Source organism: Ceratosolen solmsi, unplaced genomic scaffold (genome assembly GCF_000503995.2).
Source record: "Ceratosolen solmsi marchali unplaced genomic scaffold, CerSol_1.0 scaffold49, whole genome shotgun sequence".
Lineage (NCBI taxonomy): Eukaryota > Metazoa > Arthropoda > Insecta > Hymenoptera > Agaonidae > Ceratosolen > Ceratosolen solmsi.
Window position 1 is genome coordinate 870,965 of NW_011948450.1, and position 19,615 is coordinate 890,579.

The following is a 19,615-nucleotide window of genomic DNA, read 5'->3' on the forward strand; positions in this document are numbered from 1 at the left end:
ATTAGTAAAGATCGAAATTGTAATAAAGAAATTAAATTAGTATAAAAATTGGTTTTTTCAATTTTTTTCAGTGAAGATGTTATATATATTATAATATATTTATAATATAATACATTAAAGGAATGTTTAGCTTTAATTTATCGAATTTTTTTATAACCAGAATAAATCACTGACCTTATATTTTAATAAGATGATTTATTTTATTATTTTTATTATTAATTAAGGAAATACTGTAGAGCATAGAATTGTTCCTTAAATTTGTGCCATTTTTTATTGTGTATAATCACTAATATACTTTCTAATTATGCGTGCATACAAGTATCCAACATTGTCATTGCAATCATACATATTTCAGTATAACATTTTTTTTATAGTTGCATACTTACACGTGTATGCGACGCACCTTAAGTCATATATCGCATATAACGAGAAAATAAAAAGTAATAAGTAATTGATTAGTTTTTATTTTGTGTATTATTATTCTAGCTTTTTCCTGTTCCTATTATTGTTAACATTATTTTGTAGGTGATTAATTTTTTGTTATTCTAATATGTGCATATTTCTCATTTGTTTGTTTTTGACAATGTATATATTTGTGGATATTCATATAAGCGTGATAAAATCAATTGTGAATAGCATATATGTGCAGAACATTCACTTTTTATCGATCTTTATTTTTATTTTTGTTGCGTACGTTAAAATTGCAATATTTTAATTTGTTTACATCACTAACTTTTTAAAATAGTCGTCATTTTACTAAATATTTTAGTGAAATTTCTTGAGGACAACTAGATTAATCCATATTTTATTATTTTTTCGGTAGTAGTTCAAGCTAGTAGAAAAAAATCTATGGAATATTTATTATAATTCATCTTCCTTATTGTGTTCTTTTTTTTTGCTTCATTAAAAATGATTTTTTTTTTATGAAGCTTTACAAAATTTGACCATATTTATTTGATGATCGAGGACGTAAATTTACGTAATTTAGTTGCGTAAACTGTGCAGATATCTATTAAAATAAAAATACCTAGTTAAATTTAGTTTTTTGACGATACAATATTTTTTCATTATAAAAGCAATAGGTCAAAAATAGGAATTATCCTATCTTATTTTAATTTTATTATAAGTTATAAATAATATATTTTTTTCTATTACTTAAATTTTTATGTAAAATTATATTTACATTTTATCATTTTATCAACATACTTTTTTTTTAAATTTTGTTCATAATTATTTTTATAATTAATTCAAATAAGACTTGCTATTTACTATTGATTATGTACTCAACAACATCCTCGATCAATACTTGTACCATATTATTGGCAGTCAATTACGTATGTGCACGTATGCATGTGCCCGAGTTTTACAGTCTTCAAAGAAATTTTATCTTCAGGTTCGTCATTTTCTATCATTTGGAATTTATTTTTTGTATGGACATTGTTGTGTATCATTTACTATTTTGTTCTATTCATTATAAAGTACCAATGTATTTATTTTTATGGTGTACTTTTCTGACTGATAAAAATTAACTCTTTGAAGAATATAATTATGTTTATTATATTTTAGTTCCAAATGCGTAGAAATGAGTCCCAAGATCCAGTTGCTACTGCCATCCCATCTTCCGTAACACCCAAACATGATACACGATTGTCATGTCCAGCTAAAATTCCTGAAAATATAAATGTAAGAGATTTATTTTCTATACAACATTCTGCATTTTGGTGTATATAAATTTTGTTAAATTTCATACATAATTAAATTGAAATCATTTGTCCTTTTAGTTACTATTTTAGTTACTAAGAGAACTGTCTTCAAGTAATAGTTAAATTTAAATACAAAAATATTAATATTATATTTTTGCTCAAAAACATAATAACTATTTTGAAGATATTCAATTTATACGAGTCATAATACTTTAAAATTTTGAAACTAATCTATAGATGTCTTCTCAAATAATTATGGTTAATCATTTATAAATTGTGATTTAGATGCATAACAGAAGATTTTCAAAACAAGTAATTTTTATAAAACTTCAATTAATAATTTCTTGAAATATTATTTTTTATTTACGAATTGTTTTACATATTATGTTGTATTTATAAATAGAAACTTTTCATTTAGATTTATTTCTAATTTCTAAAATTAACTAATTCCTATTGATTATATTATTAGGATTTAATATTTAAATAAAATGATATATCTTTATTCTGTATAAGTTTAATTTAATGAAATAAAAATGAATTTTCTCACCAGCTCGTTCAGTTTTCATAGAATCCCAAACGTTGCAATTAAAATCATCATAACCAGCAAGTAATAATCTTCCACTTTTACTAAAAGATACACTTGTGATTCCACAAATGATATTATCGTGGCTGTACATAGCTAATTCTTGATCTGCTCTTATATCAAATAGTCTACAAGTAGCATCATCTGAACCCGTAGCAAAAGCAAATCCATTTGGAAAAAACTAAAATGTATTTAAACAACAAATTTCTAATCTTATTCTTTTGTCAGAAGTATACAAATTTATGTATTGAAATTATGTTTTTAAAAATATTTAATTATTTTTGATGATTACATAAATGAATGGAAGCAAATTATATTTCATTTTATAAATAAAATAATTTAAATATTCCTATTTCAATTTATTGAAATTATCTTTAAATTATAAATTAATAAAAATAAAATTATAAATAATAAACGTTTTATTAATATATTAATATTTCGCATAGATCATGAAAAATATCATTGGTAGAAATAAATATACGTAAATAACACAAAAATATATTATTTTATAAATGTATACATACCGTAACGGCATTAATATCGCTTTCATGACCTGGAAAAGTTTGTTTACAAGAACCTTCGCGAATATCCCACAGCTTTGCACTGGCATCACATGCACCAGAAACAAAAGTGCGCATGTCAGGTGCTAATGATAAGGACATAACATCACCAGTATGCCCAAGAAATGAGGTACACTGTTGACCAGTCTCGATGTCCCATAATGCACTAAAATCATATTTATATTAAACCTAATTTTTAATTTTTTAAAATTTTTAGTTATCATTTTATTTTATATTATGTATACGATAAATATAATTGTTAATATTAATATTTGATATTTCTTGTACATGATATGGAAATGCTGATGGTTCTAAGATTCTGTTAAACAATTTTAACATCGCTATTAGTTTATAACATAAAGTTTATAAAATAATTCATAATATTATTTAAATAATAAGCAAATTATTTATATATAAATTATAAATTTAAAGTTATTAACTGTAATGCTTGAAAATACAATTCTAAAGATTTAAACATTTTTTTACAAGTACAATTTACTTAAAATGTAAAAAAATGAACTAAATGGCATTTTTATATTTAAAGAATTTTTTAAAATAATAATAACAAAATAATAAAAAAATTATAATAAAAAAATGTAACAATAAAAATAATCTGAGCCACTATTCATTTTACACAACTTTACTTACAAATAATAGAAGATGCAAGACAATGATAATTTATTGTTAAAAAGATATATTACTTTTGTATTTTTAATTAGTTTATTAAATGTATTACAAACATATGACTAATCGCCTCTATAACATAACACAATTATTTTAGTTATTTCCATAAGAAATAAATGTAATAATTTTATAACATTGTAAAGCAGCAATAAATAAATTATTACTATACTCAGTAAATTACCTAATTTTTTATATAGAATATATAAATACCTTTCATTTTATTGATACTATTAAATTTATTTAAAAAGTATTAAATATAATTGTAACTTTATTTTTAATATACTTATTTTATATGTATATTACAGTATTGCAATTAAAAAAATCAATGTAATTTAAAATTGCAAGTCTTAAATTAAGTGGAAAAATATCTTATTTGTCACAAATTTAAATAGAATTTATGAGAGTTTATTTATGTTAGGCTAGAAAAGATGATTATTTTTCTAAAATGTGGAGGAAAATCATGGCAAAAAATTGTATTGTATAGAAAGTTAGCAACCTTTAAATTAGACAATTTTAGTCTAAAATATATTAATTATTTATTTTGTAAATTTTATTTTATTAACTTTTTTTTAAAGAAAATTTAAAATTACAAGGATTTTAATACTTGCATTCAATTTTCGAAATTTAACTACTAATAATTATGAAATTTTTTCAGATATCTGGCTATAATTTTATAGGGGAATAAAGTAAACAATATTTTGTACATTTTTTTTGTTGATATGTTAAAATAATGAGAAAAAATAACTATGTACATTAAATTTCTTATCTAAATAAGAATAAATTTAATACTTTAATTACCAAGACATGTCACCAGAGCTAGTCACAATTTGATTATCATCCAGAAAACGACAGCAAGAAAGATAGCCGGTATGTCCTGGAAGCTCTCTACTGACTCGAACATTACCTTCTCTAGTTTTAAGACTGTAAATTGAACAAATATTGTCCAATCCACCACAAGCAACATAGCTTCCTGACGGTGCGTATGCGCATGTCATTACCCATGATGAACGTAGTGGTATGGCATGAACTTTATTCGTGGTATAACTATCCCACACGATTAGCTTGCCATCTTGAGATGCTGATACTAGATTCCTATATTTAAAACAATAAAATATTCAGCTTATTAAAATAATTATATTTATTTAAATTTAAATTAATTCGCGTAAAATTTTTGGACTAATGGAAATATTTTAATAAAAAAACATACTATTTAATGAATTGATGATAAATAAAAATGTATTTATTATCTTTACAGATAGTTGCTATTTCCTTTTATAAAAATAAATAAAGTGAAAAAAGTAATGTGGTTTTGTCACGGATATATCATTTGAATAAAATATTTATCTAAATAAATAATTATAAAATAATAAATATATTTACATATTTTATGGATAATCCATTCTTATTATGGGTATATCATATAAAAGGTTCTTAATAACTATCCTTATTAGTGCTTAATTAATATATTCTATGATTATTTAATTTCTTGATAGGTATTACATCTTTAAACAACTACATTAATCGGAACTTCTCTATTTTTTATTCAATTAAGTAAGGATTCGTAAAGGAAATTACAAATTTTTTTTAGAAATATAAAATTGTCTACATGTAAGCATCGCATTTTTACTACCTAATTAAATTTAACTTCAATTCTACATTCTTTATATTTCTTAGCGCAAGTAATTACATTATATAAATATTTAATCAAAATTGTTACGTATACCAACAAGTACCTTGAATCACTGCCCCAATGCATAGCATATATTTTTGCTAAATGGCCACGAAGAGTACGTCTTGTACGCATTTGTATTCGACCAATTGGTTCCATTGTGGCCGTTGCCTGCACCAGAGTTGTATCACATGCATTTTTTCTTGCATCCTTCAAATAAAATGTTTGATTTTGATATGAATCGTATTAATATTAAATTATTTTAATATTTTATGAGATCTAAATAATACTAATATATATATATATATATATATATAAACACAGAGTATTTTATTGATACAAATTTGAATGAAATATTTGTATGACTACATGTATTTATTTTATGTAAAATAAATTAAAATTTGTTTTAATAAAAAACCAAACTTAAATTAAAAAAATAATTAGTACCTCTTTCTATTTTTATCACATAAAACTACATATATTCAGCATATCGTAAAAGATAGCAATTATAATTCATTGCTTTATAAAATATTTTCACTGATGACGCTAATTATATAATATATCACATATTACTATATTTGTTCTTAAATAATAGTAAGATTTTTATATAATTTTAGTATAAATTATATGAATACAAAATATAAAAATTAGGAACATATGAATGTAATAAGAAAAAAAAAAAGAATTATTAAGATATAAAGAAATCAAAGTATAGATAGAGACATGCGATGTTGTCAAAAACAGCATAAAATACATAGATATGTACCGCTATCCTCTTTATCTATTTAGCATATTCTAAATTATTGGGAATAATCAAATTTTTTCTTATAATAAATAACTGATTAACTAATTCAAAAACTATTTAAAATACCTTTGAATTTGAACCAAATTGTTAACATTTTAATAACAGATTTGCGATATACTATAATATACTATAATATAATTATATACTATAATTTTTCTGTCGGTGCCTGCGTATATTTCTCCGAATTTTAATCAATTATCTTTGGTACCATCTATAGATTAAACCAGATTTCAAAAAAGCATATTTTATTTTCTCAGTGTTAGTTTCTATATTATTATATAACACTATAAATTATTCATTTTATTATCATTATTTTAAAATTATGTCAATATCAACGCATATAAAATAAAAAATGTTAATTATACACTACTTATTTCTGCCATGTATATTCAAATTTAAAAATAAATATTGTTTTGATGTCAGAATAAAACTATAGTATCATCTAAAAATTATTCAATAACGATTTATTTTAGGTAATTCAAATTTTAAATCCAATTTTTTAAATTGATTAAAATTGTATGCAAAATGTTTTTTCAATCATAAATTTTATGCGATTCAGTTTTTAATACGTAATAGAGAGACTGAAAATATACATTCTTTCAACAAGAATACTTAAATTATTCATGTAATAATAAAATCTCTATATATACATATATAATATCTTTAAATATTTACATTACTGAACAATGTAAAATTGGTATTCGCGATTTTAAAAAATTGAATAAAACTGTAAAAATTTTAGTATTTTTTAACATATATTACTTTAAAAGTATATGGCTTTTAACGAACACGAAACGTTTTAAAACATCTGTACATTTCGTTCAAAAATATAATGCATATGAAAATTTAAAATAATATAATTCATTATTATGCGAATGTAAACTAATTATGTTAATATTTTAATTGTAATAAATAATTGTAAATTATTAATTGCATATTGTACTAATTGCATTACATTATGTTTTAATATTTTAAATATATAATGCATTTTATCCGATGAGTTCACAATGAAATGAATATTTAAAAACATGTCTTGAATAAAATATATTTTAAGTTTGGATTTTGGATCTAAATTTAAATTTAAATATATCTTATTTCGAGTTTGATATTAAAACTTTCTACGTATTTTTGGACAATAAATTTACTTTGAAAAAAATGTACAATCTTTCAAATACTGTTTTAAGTTTTTTGCGCTATACTCACTGTACAGTTCAACGAGTATTTATATTTATTTAACTTCGATTTCCGTGCCCATTTTTATAATTAATTATTTAAAATTACCTCATATAATTTTTAAATTGCAACTCCATTTCAGAAAAGTTTTTATAACTAGAAAAATATACAAATTAAAAGTTTCAAATTTGGCTCTCAATCCAACATTGGAAATTTATAATTTATAATTCGCATGTATATTAATAAAATACTATTCAAAATTAATGATAAATGTATTGCAAAAATTAAAAAAAAATAGGATACGATAAATAATAAAATTTATTGTTTGTAAAATTCATTATATTTATTATTAAAAATCTATAATATATATTATAAAAAAGCTACATTATTTACAACACAAATATTTGTAAAAAACTTACTTAATATAATTAATTTTTATTATCCAAATTTATTCTTATCTAAATAGCCTCGGATATTATTCACCATTGCTGCTAAAGAAATATTTTGTAATACTTATAACGAATGAACATAGTTTAAACATTAACTAATAAATGCTTTTGATACATTTGGAAAAGAGAATCTCATTGTTAGTAGAATTTATTTAGTGCTATTAAACAAAGAAGTTTCTAAAAATATTTATATAAAATCGTATTAAAACTGTAAATTAAAACTAAAATTAAATAAAAATAAAAGCAAATTGTTAAAACCGAATGTCATAAGTAAATGAACCCATTTTTATAGAATTGACAAGTCAGTTCTTCATTGTGACATTGAACATAATTAAGAGGAAACTGCTTCGAACCGATTAAAAGGTCAAAACTTTTTTCATTGAAATAACCAACAAAATTATTTTACTTAGTAATGATAAATCAACTAATAAGAATTTTTGACAAGACTAATTTTGTATATATTTGTTAATTAGATATGTAAGATAATATATGTATACTAACACTAGGTATTTTTTGCTATTATATATATTTTATTAAACGCTTATAATCAGTCAGCTTTAAATATTTACATATCTGCGTCTACATACATATTTACAAACATACGGAATAATGTTATTTGTCATCTGAATTTTGCGGTACTCATAATACATTTAATAATTTTGATTTCATTTGTTATATTATTGAAAATTTTTTTAAATGTATTAGTCAATACAAAGATCATGATTTATTATATTCGCAATCGAAACAAGTACTTATAAATTTTGTTAACCATAACTATAAAATATTTAATAAAGCAATATTATTTTAATGAGGTAATATTGAATAGTCGAAAATTCAACATTATATGTTTTATAGTTTAATAATCTAGTAGTTTGTTATAATGATTGTCTAAGTTATAAAAAATATTTCCTAAACAATATCATTTATACATAATGCTCCGTGTTATTTCTAATACGAATTTACATGAATACAAATTTAAATAATACTTTTTCTATGATAATGCAAATTAAGGCTAGGTGAAAGGATTAAAAGTCAAAGTAGTATTTTTTGTAATCGTAGACTTTTTGTTATGTTAATATCGTGTTTTCAATTATTCAGGTATTTAATTTTTATAAAATAAAAATTTTCATAACTTTTAAAATATTTAATAAAAATTCCTATCCTTTGTACAATTCTATAGTTTCACTTAAATTCAAATATTTAAAATTATTAAACGCTTAAATGATTCTAAAATAATAAAGTTTTAGTTTTAAAACCAATACTGAATTTGCAAATTATGATTTTGAACATGAATGGAATGCATACATAATTGGCCTTTTAAAATTATTAAGTTAATTATAATTTTACATGAATATGGAATATATATAGGGGTGTAAATTATTCAAATAAATTTTTAATTTTACAAAATGAAATTTACATAAGTGCAAAATATAAAATGTATTAAATATGAATAGTAAATATCTACAAAATTTTTGTGTAGCATAATATTGTATATATAATTATCAATATTACGAGATTAGAATTTTTCAGATCATGGATATAAGCAAGATATGATGTGAACTTACACAAACTAACAATCACATGTTGACATACTAACCCTGATAGCATTTTTGAGGGTCTCTGCCTCTTGACGAAGGGTGTCCAATTCATTCATGATAAGCTGTCTTGTATTTATTTTTCGTATACTATAATGTATTCTCACGTTTTCTTTGGCAAAGATTATAATGGATAGACTTGTTTTATTGTAGTACTAGTAAAACCAAATTTAAATAAATGCCTTCGGAAATCTTACTCCATTCAACTTAACGCCTTTCTTTGCTGTTGCAACATCGGTGGTAATGATACTCTTGCATTCAATTGTACTTATGTAAGGTCTGAAAAAAACATAAAAAATTTTATTTATTGCGAAAATATAAGTGCATAAACCTTTTTTAAGATGTAAAGAAAGAATAAACTATTTAGATTACATATTTCAAAGTTATTAACTAAATATCAAAATTTTAAAAAACTATAGAATAATTCTTTAATTTACTAAAATATTATATATATTATATTATATATTATATAAATTTTATGTTGTGCAATGCTAGATAATTATTTGTAAGACATTAAAATAATATAAGGTCTTAGACCTTTGTTTTATCATAATTTTAAACAAGTTATCTGGTTTAGTAAAAAATGAATTAAAAGTAAAAAAATTTAGTAGTAGTTTAATAAAAAAATCTGTACAACAAAAATTTTAAGACAATTCTAAAGTGTCAAAGTATAATTTTGCCAAATATCTTACAAAAAAACAGACTGGAAAACAGGAATGTATAAACAAGAACTCTAAAAGGCATTAAATTTGTTTTTATGAAATTTTTCTAAATGTTTGGCCAAAATAGACAAAAACTATTTAGTTTATTGACACAAATGATAATTTATTAATAATTTAATGTATTAACCATTCAATTTAAAATTTAAAATTATGTTAAAATTTTAAGGGCATAATAAAAATGTGAAATCGTTCAAGATATTTCATGGGTATATTCTAGCAAAGTGATTGCATAAATATTTGAAAAAATTTTGGTCAATTTCTTTATATGTATTTAAATATATAGAAAATTTATAATTAGCTCGAATATTTTTTTTCTTTCGAATGTAGTTATAAAAAGTACCTTATATTAAAATTATAAATTTATTTACATATGAACATTAAATTAAAATAAGTAAATTGTAATGATAATTAATATTATTACAGTAAATATATATAAACGAATTATTTTAAATGGTATAACAAAATTTGCATGAATTTTTCTTAAACATAAAACTCTTCTTAGGAGGGATTTTATGAAATCATAAGGGATAAATTTTGTTACTACATAAAATAGTATTACAGATTAGTAAATGTAAAAATTTGTAAGTATTTTCATCTTTAAATCGGTATAAAATTTACATCAAAACAATTTAATAATTGTCGACAGACGCTCACAAATAGTACGAGACAAGGCCTTGCATCTTTTGGATAAATTTGCATTGTAAATTTGAATATACATATAGCTTCTTTTTTAAACTTAATATCAATATTAATAATTTGTCTATTTTTGGAGTAATTTATGTACAAACAATATTAGTGAATGCATTATTAAAAATGTTTTTCACAGTTTTAAGTTTGCCACCAAATATTGAGTTTAAAAAGATTTCCACATTAATTTAATATTTAACAATATTAAGTTAAAAAACGTTTTAATTTACATTTTTTATGAATATATATTATAGATTGCTATTAATATTAATATTGTTACTCTATATTCAATATTTATATTTATTTAGATACTGGAAAATATATTTTTACATATTTACTAAAACAGTATTACATACTTTCTTAGGATTACAAAATAGTTTATAATACAATTTTATTTTAAGCAACTAAATCTATATTAAATTATAGGTGTTATTCTTATGGATCATTTTATCTTCGATGTTCGGTTTTATATATAAATAAATTTTATAATATAAATACAATTAATACGTCATATTATTTAGTCTAAAATGATTTTAAAATAATTATAAAAATAATTCAACTTTTTTTTATTTTAATTCATCTTTTCTCAAAATTATAAATTTTATTTATCTTCTAGATTATTTTAAAATTACTCTAACTTTGATGTTTATGCTCTTATTATATAAAAGTTAATAAAATGCATAAATTATAAAACATTGAATTATTATACTGGAAGTGCTTGTCACATAATAATAACATAAAAAACAATATAAATCAATTTCAACACTACTTAATTATAACAATTATCATGTATTTATATGAATTTACTTCTTAATTATTATTTTAAGAATTACAGAGTATCTTTGTATTCAGGATTGTAGAACAAATAAATACTATGAATGTATGTGTGTTTATACAAATATTAATAGCAAAATTATAAGGGACTGATAAAAATAGAGATTATCAACAAATTTTCAATGAATAGGGCTGAAAATAGGATCTAATATACAATTTAATTGATTTGTATAAAGAATTATAATTATCAAAATGATATAAATGTATTGATTATTGTTACTCATAATTACCCTACATATGCATAAAATTTCTATAAAAAAATTGCTACAAAAAATTAAATAAAAGAAAAATATCTAAAAAATTTTGCAAATCAAGTTTCATAGTTACGTAAAATATAGTTATAATTTATTTAAAAAAAAAATTCATAAAATATATGGCCATAGTATGACATTATACTTTACTTTAAATTCATAGATGATTTTTAAACTTTTGTTTTAATTTATAATTTAAAAACGTTATAAGATCATGAGTAATGAATTTGCTATTAGACACAACTGATCTACACATATATTCAATTAATAATGAAGTTCTTTTATTTAAGTAAGATATCAAACAGTATTACACAGTTGCACAAAAGATTACATACTTTTAAAATTATTATTGGTTTAAGTATTTCAATTTTAATTATTTATCTTCAATAATATTTTCCATAAAAAGTACTTTTATTATTTTAAATTCTGAAACAATAAAATATAATATTTAATTTATTTTGTGAAAAATATATCCTTTTTTATATATGCAGAATAAAACAATAAAATTTTAGATCTTTCAAATTACATATTATTTAAAATATAATTGCCAAAAATTTATTTTTAAAATAATTGATCTTACTTATTAGAAGTTTAGAAAAAATTTTCAAATTCCAAATTCAAACAAAACAATTTTGTATCTATTCACTTATACTTTCCAAATTAAAAATTTTATTTTTATTTTCAGAGTAGGTTACAAAATAATATATATATTTTTTATTTATACACACAAACATGTTGAAACTTTTTTAATATATAAAAAATTACTCTTTACAATTTGTCAAAAACATTAAGTTATTTCTTTGGTAATAATATAAATAAAAAAATATTAAGAAAATGCACAGCATATTAGTAAAATAAAAATTACTTATATAAAAATATTTTATTATCTATGAATTTTATAAATTCATAAAAAATATAATTATTTGAAAAAATAAAAATAAAACCTTAATTATATTGTATAGTTGAATAAGTTTGAAAATTATTTCAAATGATTTTTTTTCTAATAGATTTGTATTTTACATAAGAAAATTAATATATTTATTAAATTCGATTTCCCTGAAAAAAATTCAATCAAATTTTATTAATATAATAATGTATATTAACAAAACAACTTTGAGGTACTTAAAGTATATTCAATTATCTAATACATAACCTACATGATTTATAAAAATATTAACCGAAAAAAATAAATATTCTTTTAGCCTAAACAAAACTTGTAATGAAATCATTGCACTACACTAGTGCCTATTTGCAATTAATCTAACATTCTGAAAAATATTAAGGGTACTTATATTAGTTACCTTGAATAAATATCTTATTCACACTTCTTAAATAATGTATAAACCTGCAACCAATGTCAAGGCATTGTTTCTTACGATGGGTATTCGACTATGACTACCTTTTTATTCGAAATCGCTCTATAGAAAAAGAAATGATCACATCAGCTCCATGTATTTTATTTTACTCATAGATGTCATATTCACAGACATCTTAAACTAAAATACATTGGAGGAAAAATGTTGGATACCTAGTATAATATAAAAGTATTCTTGAACTGTCTGTTGTTTTGATAATTAACACAATCACTTCTAAAAGATTTATGATTATAGAAAATTAAAATAAATATTCATAATTGGTTCTTTTTTTTTAAAAGATTTTTATCTGTTAAAGCAGAATTGAATTACTAACCAGACCACACCCAAAATAGAACACTTTTCAGCGGGAAGTAAGCTGCAGGTCTAATGAACAGTGTAACAGCATAATGAATGAACAATTGAATAAGAAAGAGTGAAAAATAGAAATTAAAATAGAAACGATACTGGCGCCACACAGCTTGGCAATATAGAAAGAACTGATAACGGCATCTAGCGGTCTATTACCAACTAATATAGTAGTAAGGGAACATAAACATCCCTTTTAAGCATGCGCATTGAAAAATTAACTTATTGGTTCTTAACATTGTACTCAATACGAATTTCAAACTATATAATATTGATATTACGAAATTCATATTGCGAACATCATTAAAACTTATACTCGCACATTGTTGTAACGATTATATACGTTATTTTTTGTTAATTATTTATATAAATATAACGTTTACGAATATATTTAAAATCTGTACATAATATTAGAGATCATTGACACTAATCTGTAATTTATATACACTATTAATAAAATTATAGATTTTAATAAAAATAAGAATTTTTCAATACAATCAAATCATAATTTATTTATTTCTATAATAAATTATATTACTATGTTAATTTTAATAATTTATAAAAATAGGTGATTTTTTCTGAATAATATTCAGAGATTTGAGCATTTTGAAATTATAATCGATATTTTTATCATATAATTATAATTTTTGAACATATGCAAATATGTAGTTGCATATACTTAAAAATATTAAAAAATATAAAATTCTTACAATATTTTGTTATGTTTAGTGTATTGCACACATATTTCATTGTATTTTAAAGATATAATCATTCTTTTATTTTAACTAATGTAAATTAATAGTAATTAATTTAATAAAATACATAGTACTCCTACAACAGTTTACAGGCATTTGAAATTTCTTTAGAAAAACTAACTAAGAAGTTGATTCTTAAACTTATTAAAACATATTTTAGTTGAGTTCTGTTATAAATAAGTTAAGTGTTTCTAACTATATTTTAAAATTAAAAGTACTTATAATTTTTATCCATATTTCACATATTCTAATAAAGAATAATATAATTTCATATAATACAATTTAATAAGTTTTTATTTGACAGAAAAGCTAGTTTTATAAAAATAATAACAAATAATATAAAATTTATTTAATGATTCATTCTTCATTTTTTATACTTCGATTTATAATTTTCAATAAGCTTATAACATCAATATTTTTTCAAATAAAATATGTTTCTACAACTTTATAAGAGCGAAAGTTGATAATCGTAATCCTTCTATTATTATTGAATAGACCATGCTAAAAAACAAAATTCAAAATAATTGTGGTTGATGTAATTTATAGTGAACCCAAAAAGAAATTGCAAAGACGTCGTTACAGTAAATGATAAATACTGATAGTGGTTTCGCTCATCAATACTGCGGTTATAATACCATTACACGTTCTGCAATGTAGCTAGAATCCATTTTAGGAGATTGCCCATAAATAAAATGTTGAATGAAAGAATAATAATTTATTCCTTTATAAAATATAATATAATGTTAGTACATGATCTTATGCACAGAGTATAGCGGAATGGCACTTATTAAAGAAAAAAAATTATAATTGAGGGTAACTCAAATTACAATAGGTTTGAAAAATAATCTATATAATACATTTTACAATAACATAATGTTATGGAGCAAAGTATACCATTTTACTGTAAATAGTTTATGTTAAGTTCAGTGATGGAACTTTAATAAAGTAGAGGCATCCGAGTTAAAACCATTCAATTAGTTTTTATTATTATTTTGGAATCTAATATCTTAATAGCATTGACAAATTTCATTAACTTCACATCTTGTTAAAGTATATAGGTAATATGTTATAGTACTTTTTATCAAATCTTTTGTTGTATTATATTTGCTTTTAATTAGATAGTATTAATTTTTGGTATAAAATGTATGTAAGCATTAAAATTTATTATATTAAATGTATCAGGAATAAATATTATTTTTATAAATATTTTAAACAGTAATATGTTTACTTTGAAAGAAATACACCAGTTACATTTGATACATTCTAAACTCATACTTTAACATATATTTAAAATCAAATATCAATATAATAGACATAATCAAATTTTATTTTTTTCATTCAGATAGATACATTATAAGACAGTAGAATATTGAACAGATACTGACAGTAGAATTCTCTAAGAAAAAGACAAAAGACGACACGTCTATAGTATATGTATTCACATTTAGATTCATATATTAAATCAATTTATGCCTTGCATTGTAAATATACTCAAATATCACAAATCTTCATTCATATTTATTTAATTTTCTATTCTTTATGGGGTAAAACACATTTTAGTTGTTTAAAAATTTACTTAATTTTAAAAAACATTTATTTGAGAATTTAAGAAACCTAAAAAGTATATTTAAATATTATTACATACACATTATAAAATAAAAAAAATTTGTTATAACTTTTTCAAAATTGCGCTATTTTTAATATATAGGGTATAAACCAAAATATTTTTCATAGTATATATTTCAGAACTAAAAACAATTAGATTATTATTCCGGAATAAAAATGAGAATATGTAAACATAATATGCATATCATTGAACATATTTTATAATAAAAATTTTATACACACTTGTTTTCAGAAAAACATTTTCAATTAATTTTTAAAATCTTCACATAGTTTAAAATTACAAATTAATCTTTTATATAAATTTTGAATACAATTTCTATTTTATTCGAAAAATTAATTTTTTAATCATTTTTTGTTTTAAGTTAGTAAAATATTGTATTTTAATAGAAAAAGGAACTTCTATGAATTTTTTTTATAAATATTTTATTGGTCTGTCATTCATATATAAATATATATAATGATAGGTATTATGAACATTAATACTGTTACTATTATACCCTAATAATATATCGATTGCAATTTAAGATTCAATTAAAAATACTATTTAAAATTGTAACTAAACAAAATCTATCTTTAAGTAGATATGTAACAATAGATTTTATTACTATTATTTCTAATTTTATAATTATACTTTTAATTTAAAACTCTTGATAATCTACTGGAATTAAAGAGTATGTTTCAAGATTTCAGTTCAAATTAATGAAACATTTCTTTTTAAAAAATCTAGAATTAACAAAATATGCCACTTAAAATTTTTTATAAAAAAAAAATAAAAACTTTAAATAAAAATATTGTTAAGTTTGATAACACTTCAAAATATTCATAAAAATGATTACATTATGAAGTATGGTTTAAGTTGACACAAAAGCTTAAAAAAAATGTTAATATTCTTCATAATCACGAATTATGCAATTTGCTCTAATTGATAATTATTATAAGAATTTTAATAATTCAAAATATTCAAAGAAATATTTGAATACATACGAATGTTGTTAATATTATTTTAATAAATTAATTTATATAATAGTTATAATATCAACAATTGTCTTCAATTACAAATACTTGTATTGCGAAGTTAATTTGACATGATATAACTACCAATTTATTGTTCGGTGAACTTGTAAAATAATGTAGAGGAATCACAAAAATATTTTTTAAGGAAAAAACAAATGAAAACATTGAATTTGATCAAATAAAATATAATAATAACAAACATTCGTATATATTATTCGTCAGAAAATATAATGTATTTATCATAGTCTATTTTAAATATTTTAATAGATTACATAATATAACTTAATTAAAAAATTATAAATTCTTATTACATTCATACTAATGTATATAAATATAAGGAAAATAAACTAGTGTTATGAATAAAAATCTTCCTTTTTTACCTAAAGTTTTTGTGTTTATTAACTATAACAAAAATAATTATATTACATAAGATGATTTTCGCAAATCTATCTTTTTTAGGTTGTATTAGCATCCGATATTAATGCAATAATATAATTAATGAAATATATTAAAGAAAGATTATTATCTTTATCATTATTATTTAAAAATTTTTATTAAACTATATGGTGTTATTCCTGATTATATTTAAAATAAATATAGTATTAGTAAATAAGGTAAGAATTGATTATATAAGTGAACAAGAATTAGACTAATAAGAATATTTTAATTAGAGAAATTGATAATACACAATATAATTATACTTAAAAATAATTCACCTTTGAATAAAATAGAGACTTTTTGTTATGCTTCATTAATATGAACTAAACTACTGCAATAATTTGATTTTTTAATTATATTTATTAATCATTTTATCTTCTTATCAATTAAATTAAATATAGTTTATTTAATGTATAATGGATTTTTGATATACAATATTATGAAATTATTTAATATAACTTCATTATTGTGATAATATAATAAGTTAATTATTGCAAATAGTAATCAAACAAATTCTAATTCATTTTAAAAATTAGTAAGCATAAGGTTTTTTTTTAAATATTATTTATTGCATTTCATATTCCTTGTAATTCAATTAAGTTTTTATACATTGCAAATTACATACCACAGTATGATTGTCTTAAATGATTTTTATATTTAAAAATGAAAACTTCAATTTGTAAAGACAATTTGTAAATAAACAGTGGACTATAGATACAAACAAGAAAATGTATTTAAATATTAAAACAATAAATCAGACAAAAACATGTTTCTTAAAAGATTTTATTCAAAATAATGAAACAAAAAACAGTTATGACATAAATAGATTTAGTATTATGAATATGATTATAATGTATTATAATAAAAAGTTATTATTATAAAAAAAAATAAAATATAAATTGAACTATTTATAAAATAAATAATTGAAATTATTGAAAATATTAAAACAATAATCTGTTTTATGGATTAAAATCAGTTTTGACCATGTCGAAACAAAAAATAGGATTTGTAAATATAAAAAAACTAGAATTCAGATTTTATGTAATTGATTTTCTGGATACATGTTCTTGAATCAAAACAATATTTTCTAAGCAATTAATTGATATCTAGTAAGCAATTAATGAATATCTAATAAAAAAATATCAACCATCTTCTAATTTATATGTACACTGAACTCAAAATCACCTTGATATATAGTTATTAGCTCCTATGCTAGATATGAAATGTATATACAGTTAGTAAAATGTTATTGAAAAAATATTTTATAAACATATTTTATATATAGAATCTTTATAATTAATATATTCTTATAAATACAAAATATAGTATACTAGTTACACATGCAATAACGTAGATAAAACATAGATATATGTAAATACAAGTATGTATATAAAGATGCATTTGAAAACAATTTGTTGCATTAATAAAGGTAATAAGAATGATAAAAAAATTAAATATAATCTATAATATATGAATTAACAATTTTATAAATAATCTTAAAATAATATTTAATCGAATCAATAAAATAAAATCTAGGTTAAGAATAACACTAATAAAAGTTTATTAGGATTAGATTAATTACCTATTGCTTATTAATAATATTATAGAAGTTCAGCGATGGCAGAAAAATATTAAAAATTGTATTAATAAGAGTGAAAATAGTATAACAGTGTAATAACAGTGGTAGTTTGGTAATAGGAGATAGAATATTGTTGAAATAATAAAAGTATAGCTAATAGAAAGAGTAATATAGTATTAGTAATAATAAAAATTATAGTAAAACTATTTTGTAGTGAAAGTAAGAATAAAAACAAGTTATAACCTAAAAGGTTAAAAAAAAAGAAAAAGAAATGAGAAATATTCATTGATAACTGAAAAATAAATATCTTACCTACTTATTCTAAGTGGAATAGCCGCACCTTTTGTTTGTACAAATCTTTGCCTTCTGTTTTATAATTTGAGGCTTTAAAATTTCCAACCTAGTGATGAAGCTTACTTTTTATCAGCACATTTATGACAGTTACTTTACTTTTTGTCTTGTGATTTTTGTTTTATTTATAAACAAAATCCGCAAAGATGCCGGTGCTTCTTAGTATACACACATAATTATACGTACTAATGGTTTTCGAATATTTGCATGATTTGAATGATGCATTGATGCAATATTAAGTTATATTTATAAAATGCACATCAATTCCGTAATTTATACATTAAATTTTAAAGTGGAGATATACAAATGGCAAAATGCAGGCTGAGGTAATAACGATAGCAAGCTCAATGCGCGCACTCTTTTGTACTTGAGTTGCGGATGATTCCACGGATGAATATTTTACACTCACATTTATT

The 19,615-nt window shown here is 20.8% G+C and overlaps 1 protein-coding gene across 6 annotated transcripts; it reads right to left on the minus strand.

Annotated features, from left to right (window-relative positions):
* Positions 1-1,501: 1,501 nt before the first annotated feature.
* Gbeta13F (guanine nucleotide-binding protein subunit beta-1) lies at positions 1,502-19,240 on the minus strand. 6 transcript variants are annotated; one of them, XM_011505023.1, is made up of 8 exons: positions 13,405-13,478; positions 13,017-13,133; positions 9,224-9,500; positions 5,264-5,409; positions 4,329-4,622; positions 2,811-3,012; positions 2,251-2,467; positions 1,502-1,669 (listed from the first exon to the last, which is right to left on the minus strand). In XM_011505023.1, the coding sequence occupies exons 3-8, from the start codon at positions 9,278-9,280 to the stop codon at positions 1,563-1,565; spliced, it is 1,023 nt and encodes a 340-aa protein (XP_011503325.1). In that variant the 5' UTR covers positions 9,281-9,500; positions 13,017-13,133; positions 13,405-13,478; the 3' UTR covers positions 1,502-1,562. The 6 variants fall into 6 exon arrangements, with proteins under 6 accessions (XP_011503325.1, XP_011503326.1, XP_011503324.1 ...); XM_011505024.1 differs by lacking the exon at positions 13,405-13,478 and adding an exon at positions 13,244-13,379; XM_011505022.1 differs by lacking the exons at positions 13,017-13,133; positions 13,405-13,478 and adding an exon at positions 19,161-19,240.
* Positions 19,241-19,615: the final 375 nt, after the last annotated feature.

Bases quoted from the DNA above. Each gene is read 5' to 3' on its own strand.
- Gbeta13F (XM_011505022.1), bottom strand. From the start codon at position 9,280: ATGAATGAATTGGACACCCTTCGTCAAGAGGCAGAGACCCTCAAAAAT. The intron at 2,468-2,810 runs GTATGTATACAT...AATACATTTTAG, and splicing joins GCGATATTAATGCCGTTACG to TTTTTTCCAAATGGATTTGC. The intron at 1,670-2,250 runs GTGAGAAAATTC...TTATATTTTCAG, and splicing joins TATGAAAACTGAACGAGCTG to GAATTTTAGCTGGACATGAC.